Source organism: Neomonachus schauinslandi, chromosome 2 (genome assembly GCF_002201575.2).
Source record: "Neomonachus schauinslandi chromosome 2, ASM220157v2, whole genome shotgun sequence".
Taxonomy (NCBI): Eukaryota; Metazoa; Chordata; class Mammalia; order Carnivora; family Phocidae; genus Neomonachus; species Neomonachus schauinslandi.
In genome coordinates, this window is record NC_058404.1 from 199,302,009 (window position 1) to 199,308,576 (window position 6,568).

Consider the following 6,568-nt stretch of genomic DNA (forward strand, 5'->3'; position numbering starts at 1 on the left):
TGGGATCGAGCCCCGCGTCGGGCTCTCCGCTCTGCGGGCAGCCTGCTTCTCCCTCTCCCACTCCCCCTGCTTGTGTTCCTGCTCTCGCTGTGTCTCTCTCTGTCAAATAAATAAATAAAATCTTTAAAAAAATTAAAAAAAGACAAGTTCTGGCCCTCTACCTTAGTTCAGACTACTGTCACAAATACCATAGACTGGGTGGCTAAAGGCAACAAACTATTTCTCACAGTTCTGGAGGCTGGAAATCCAAGACCAAGGTACTGGCAGATTTGGCATCTAGGGAGAGCCCTCCTCCTGGCTTGTGGACAGCTGCCCTCCCCCTGTATCCTCACATGGTGGAGAGAGAATGAGCCAGCTAGTTCTCTGTGTCTCTTCTTTCAATGGCACTAATCCTATCGTGAGGGCTCCACCCTCATGACCTAATTACCTCCCAAAGGTCCCAAATCCACATACCATTTAATTGGGGATTAGGGTTTCAACATATGAATTTTGGGGGAACAGAAACATGTAGTCCATAACACCCGCACAGAGCCAACACACAGGTGACGTGACAGGGTAGCGCCCATTTGTAAGGGAGGACGAATGGCAGCAGTAACTGAATTACAGCAATGCTGCCATGCTGTGAGGCAAATATTGTCTGGTCTCTCTACTTGAAGGGTAAGGAATATTCCTTGATTAGGCCTTAGTCCTGCAACCTAAAAATGGTTCACTAGGGTGGCTGTTGGCACACTTTTTCTGAAAAGGGCCAGAGAATCAACTTTTTTAGGCTTTGTGGGCCACATACGGTCTCTGTCACATATTTCTCTTCTTTCTCCTCTTCCCGTTTTTTTTTTTTTAACAACTCTTTAAATATGTGAAAAACATTCTTAGTTCAAGGGCTGTAGTTTGCTGACCCTGCCTTTATCCAATGTTCTCCACAACACTTGTGTGTGCTCTCCATGTTCTTCCTTTTCCATCACACTCTTTGGCCACTTCTGAAGAGGGCATTGAAAAATATGTCGGTTTTGGCCACTGAGCCTGCTTTCTGCTAGTAGAAATTTGGGAGTCTAGAAGCCTTTATACATTTTGGGTAGTCTCAGTCTTTCTTCATCCAGGGTGGCAGCATTTTTGCTAATATGACTGCCTCAAAAATTTAGTGGGTTCCTATGTATTTTATTCTGTTCCACTCATGTACCAAAAGCCAGGCAATTCTTATGTTTAGCTCTTTAGACTTAATTACTGCTACTTTTGTCTTATCTGGCTGCTGTGAGATCCTGCCCTTAGGATTCCTAGGAGCCTGTGCTAGGCATGATTTTAATATGGCTCTCCATGAGATTTGCTTCTGGTATTACTCCTGTGACTACGTTACATTATATTGCAAAAGGGAGATTTTCCAGGCACAGCTAGTCTAATCATAAGAAACCCTTAAGTAGTTTTCTTTAGCAAGGAGCAGATGGTGATGTCAGAGATTAAACGATAAGAAGGACTGGACATGATGTTGCTGCCTTTGAAGATGGAGGGGCCACTTGCACGACAGAGTACCCTAGAGGAGCTCTGACCTCTGGCCAACCCACAAGTAGGGTCTCCCCGATATTACCTGCTAGAGATACACAGAATGAAAAAGCCTAGAAATTTACCCCATCCATCCCAGTGACAATACAGTAGGCTCATTCAAAAATATGTTGACAGTAGCTACACTTGCAGTAAGCATAGCTAATGTCAATGTCAAATCACTAGTTGTACACCTGAAACTAATGTAACATTGTCATCTATACTTCAATTTTAAAAAAAGCAGTTAAAAAAAAATGTTGGGAAATAATGTTAAAGCAGCATTTATTGAGCTCTTGCTGTGTGCCAAGGCGGGTGAGGACGGTGGGGAAATAACCAAGAACCTGCCCGCAGAGCCTGTTGTCTTAGGGAAGGGCTAACAGGGCCAGATGGAGAATGAATTCCGCTACAATTATTGCCCAAGGGCACACCTGGCGCCTGGCGGGGCTGAGGCACCAATGCGGGCCCAGACCTCCACCGCCGGCACAGCGAGGCGCAGACTTGGAACCAAAACGCACGGCAGAAGGAAGAAGCCGGGGCGGACGCTGGGCGGGGCGGCAAGGAGACCAGGGCGGTCAGCATCAGCAGCGGCACACCGCCGCTGCGGGCGGGGCTGGGGAGAGCCACCGCCCGGGAGCGCAGAGCGAGCGGTGGTTAGGGCAGCCTCCATGGCGCGCCCCGAAACCCCGACGCCGAGCTCGCCACCTCAATTCTCGCTGCACTGAAGGATGCCGGCAGTGCCGACCCGAGTCGGCTACTTAGGACTTAGAACGTTAAGAAACTAGAGCACTGGGCAGCAAGCGCCACCCCGGGAGCAGGATGCGCAGCAACCGAGCGCAGGGACGACGACGTCCACGCTCCGGGAGCGCCAGCACGTACAGACGGTGGCCGGGGGGCTGCGCGGCCGCAAAGGAGCTCCGGCGTGTCGTAAAAGGGCCGCACGTGAGCACAGCTCTGGCAGACGGCTGGGGCTCCATTTTGGACGCCGTCTCTGCTGCGAAGAGCTGGGAGAACCTGTTGCTCGTCACGGCGAGCTCGCTGTCAGCAGGCCGGCTTCTCGGGGGCGGTGACCGGGCCGCAGGGGCGGGGGCGGCGCGATGCGGCCCGCGGACGCGGACGAGCGGCAAGGGCCCGAGCAGCCTTGCGGCCGCCCCCCGAACCCCGCGCGCGCCGCCGCCCGCCGGGACGTCGCCGCCCTCGAGCGCGAGCACGTGCGCGCGCACCTGCGGGCCCGCCGGAAGCTGCTGGAGGTCGCGAGCCTGCTGGACGAGCTTCAGAGCGAGGTGGACGCCTCAGCCGAGGGCGTCCTGGGTCCCGGCCGCCGCGCGGGCGGCGAGGCGGAGGAGCGGGTGCTGAAGCTGTGCGAGAAGGCGGAGAGGAAGGCTGCCGAGGCGGCGCTGATGGGACGGAGGATCGTGGAGCTCCACCGGCAGATAGAGAGCTGCGGGTGCTCCTGAAGGACGCGGGGGCGGGTACGTGCCGGGCGGCGGGGGCTGTCGGGGGGGTGGCGCGCTGGACGGGGGTTTGTGTCGCCCTGCCTCGGAGTGCCCCGCCGGGCGGTGGGAGAAGGGCTGATCAGACACAGGGTGGCGCTCTTACGTTGGGAATTAGAAGCGAGTGCTTGGGTCCGTTGTTGTGAAGGGTCAAGACCACTGCTGGGAACGTATTTGCAGAAGGCGGACCAGCCTCCTCCCTCGGGTGAGAGCCGAGGCCCTAGCGCCAAGAGACGAGGGGGCCAGTGAGAGAAGCGTGAAACGGAAGTGCAGGACAGGAACTTTACGTGCTGTGATGAGATCGGAGCGTTGCCCATGTCCTGACAGCAAGCGGTAGCCTTTTGCACGGGTGGTTGGGTTGGTTTGACTCCAGGATGTGAGAGTCTTCAATTTAAATTGTGATGATTGATTTCCCCACTTGTACTCCAGCTTATCCGTGGATGGATTCTGTTCAGCTGGTAAAGAGGACTTGCTGGAGAGGCTGAACCCAAGAGTCTTTCCTTTTCTCTCCCGTATTTTCCCTAGATTTTCACCATGTTAAATACTAAATTTCCAGTATCATCCTGGGGAGAGGATTTCAGTATTATGTATGCGGATATGCCTATGATTATTACGTGCATCGAGTTTCGAGAAAACAGCTTTTAGATAAATACTGTTACCTAAAGGAATAGGGCCTAGATTGTAAGCTGCTGTGTTGTCATATTCGTTACTGTGACTTTATCGTGTTTTTAAAGTTCCGAAGTATACTCTTGTGCTCTGCTGTGTTTTTTTTATGCTTCCTGGAATTCGGGGACGCATGAAAGAGGCTTGCGGTCAGAGTTCTGCAAGACGGAAGACACTGCCTGGCTGCAGCTGCTGAAGCAAGAGCCCAGACCAGTCAAGGATGTGGATGCCGCTGCTTTGGATCAGATTGAGAAGCCCCTGGGGGGCTGTTGGGCATGGAGAGGGGTGGCGTCCGCATTTTGGTATTTTGCAGTCTCAGATCAGAGGAGGAGAGCTGTGTTCTTTTCATTTTCTTTGTTTGCTTGTCTTTTTTTTTTTTTTTTTTTTCAGAAATGTAATTTTTCTGTGGCATGTTAACTGGTGCACATCATGTAACCTGTCTGGTGAGTAACCTAGAATAGGGGATGAGTTCTAGGTACTATGTGTATTGGCTGGCTTTGGGGTAAACTTTTTGATGTAATCATGCATTTCAGGAGCTTCTTTGCCACAACTGCACGTGACACTGCATGGCCTGGAGGGTTTGGGGAGGAGAGCGTGGAACTGACCGTGGCAGGCCCCAAAATGATAGCAGGAAGCATCTTCCAGGCTGGGATGATATCCAGCCTAGGTCCTCAGAGCAGACCTCACAGAGGTTGAGAGCAGAGCTCTAGCTTCCTTTGGTGAACCTTTCACTTGCCTGGAAAAACAAATGCTGAAAGCCAGTTTTTAGAATCTTTGTGCGAATAACCAAAGCCATTGACTTGGCCAGGAAAAGGTGAGATAAATAAATTCTTTTCAGAATGAAAGTTTCTCTTTGATTGTCGTTATTGTCAAATGAATGTCCAGTGCTTCTCATCTGGGAATGTGCTCAAAAGCCTGTAGGCCAAAGGAAGGTTCGATCTGTAGGGACTGTAACAGGAGAGAGGAGAAGGCAGAGCAGGAAGGAGCCCCAGGAAAGCATTTCGTCTGGCCTCTGCCTTCAGGGCAGTTCATTCAGTCACTTAACATTCACTGTGACCGTGGGATCCTCCAGAGTCTGCTGGACGCTAGGAATTTCCAGGAGAGATGATCTAGTAAGTTAAGACAGCTCTGTAAACGGGCTCCCTGCTCGGTGGGAAGCCTGCTTCTCTCTCTTCCACTCCCCCTGCTTGTGTTCCCTCTCTCGCTGTGTCTCTCTCTGTCAAATAAACAAAATCTTTAAAAGAAAAAAAAAACGCTCTGTAAACGTATAATCACAGTACAGCGCCCCCAGTGATGGTCTTTGGTTTGCCAAGTTGGGTGCCCACAGATGCTCGGGGTGCATCAGTGAACAAAGTGCTTATACACTTGGATCTGACATTTGTAAGCTTAGAACAGTGCCTCATTGTGCTAAGGCAGGAAAAAAATTATATCAGGTAGTAAGTTCTGTAGAAAAAGAACGGGGTACGGGGTAGGGAGGGGTTGCTGTTTTATATAGGGCGGTCAGGTGACATACCTGATAAGTGACATTTGAGCAAGGACGTGTGGAATACACACAAGGATGCGTAGGGAAAGGGTGTTCTATATTTTAGGTCGGTGGAACAGGCAGGGCAAAGGGCTGAGGAGCAGCAAGAGACCCAAGTGGTTTGGGAGAAAATGGTAGATGGTGAGGTCAGCAGGAGCAGTCGCTCTGACTGCAAGGGACACGGAAATGGTTTGAAGGTTTAAGCAGAGGAGTGGCGGGATCTGACCAGGTATGAGGAGACTGATTGGGTTAAGAATTGAAGTTGGGGGGCGCCTGGGTGGCTCAGTTGGTTAAGCGACTGCCTTCGGCTCAGGTCATGATCCTGGAGTCCTGGGATCGAGTCCCACATCGGGCTCCCTGCTCAGCAGGGAGTCTGCTTCTCCCTCTGACCCTCCCCCCTCTCATGCTCTCTCTATCTCATTCTCTCTCTCAAATAAATAAATAAAATCTTCAAAAAAAAAAAAAAGAATTGAAGTTGGGGGCGGCGCACAAGCAGTTGGGGGTGCTTGGGGCAGAGTGGCCCCTGCAGGCACTGGATGGTGTGCACACTGCGTTCCGAAGGTGTTGCTACGGGACTGTGCGGGTGTGTAAGTGTCCAGCCTTGGTCCCAAGGCTCATGGCCTGAGCACTTGTTGAGACTAGCCATGTCATTTGTCAAACGGGGCAGTTTTGAAAGTGAAAGGTGGCCCTAGTAGTGATGTGGTTTGTGGTCCCAGGCCTGCTACAGGCAGTCAAGGAGATGTAGGTATCCTGTGTTTTTATTGTGGGAGCACTAGAGAGGGAGTCCACCGAGCACTGGGGAGTGTGAGAAAGCTTATTAGACCGAGTGACTCTTGGTCTGGGCCCAGAAGTGTGAGCTCAGCCACCCAAACAGCATCCCAGGTGCAGGGAATGGGCATCCCGGACCTAACCCTGGGAGTCTCTCAGTAGGTCAAAATGTGACATGATAGGGTTTGTGGGTGTTTGCAAGGAACGGGGAGGTAGGAGGCATGGTTGTAGAGGTCTGCATATGACCTGGAAGAGTTTAAACTTGACCCTGTGTGTACCTGCTTCTGCACCTGGGGTATTTGTGCTCCGGGCTGCGCCTGGATTTGCTGTTGAGTACTTTATACCAGGCCATCTATTGTAATATTCTGAGTAATCAGCGTTTCTGAATGTGTGACAAGAAAGATATTTTTTTAATTTTTTAAAATGATCTACCACTCACTAAAAAAGTCACAGTCGGGGCTGCTTCTGGCTCTGTACCAAGCCCCTAAAGCAGCGCTGTTCAAACTTAAAGTGCGTCTGAACTCCTGGGATCTTATCAAAATGCAGGGTCTGATTCTATAGTTAGGGACCTGACATTGTGATTTCTAACAAGCTC

General features: G+C 51.4%; 1 protein-coding gene across 1 annotated transcript; it reads left to right on the forward strand.

Annotated features, from left to right (window-relative positions):
* Positions 1-2,504: 2,504 nt before the first annotated feature.
* On the forward strand, positions 2,505-4,522 carry LOC110569699 (putative MORF4 family-associated protein 1-like protein UPP). Its single transcript, XM_021677612.2, has 2 exons — positions 2,505-2,999; positions 3,824-4,522. Exon 1 carries the CDS (start codon positions 2,625-2,627, stop codon positions 2,982-2,984), a length of 360 nt encoding a protein of 119 aa, XP_021533287.1. The 5' UTR covers positions 2,505-2,624; the 3' UTR covers positions 2,985-2,999; positions 3,824-4,522.
* The last annotated feature ends 2,046 nt before the right edge of the window (positions 4,523-6,568 follow it).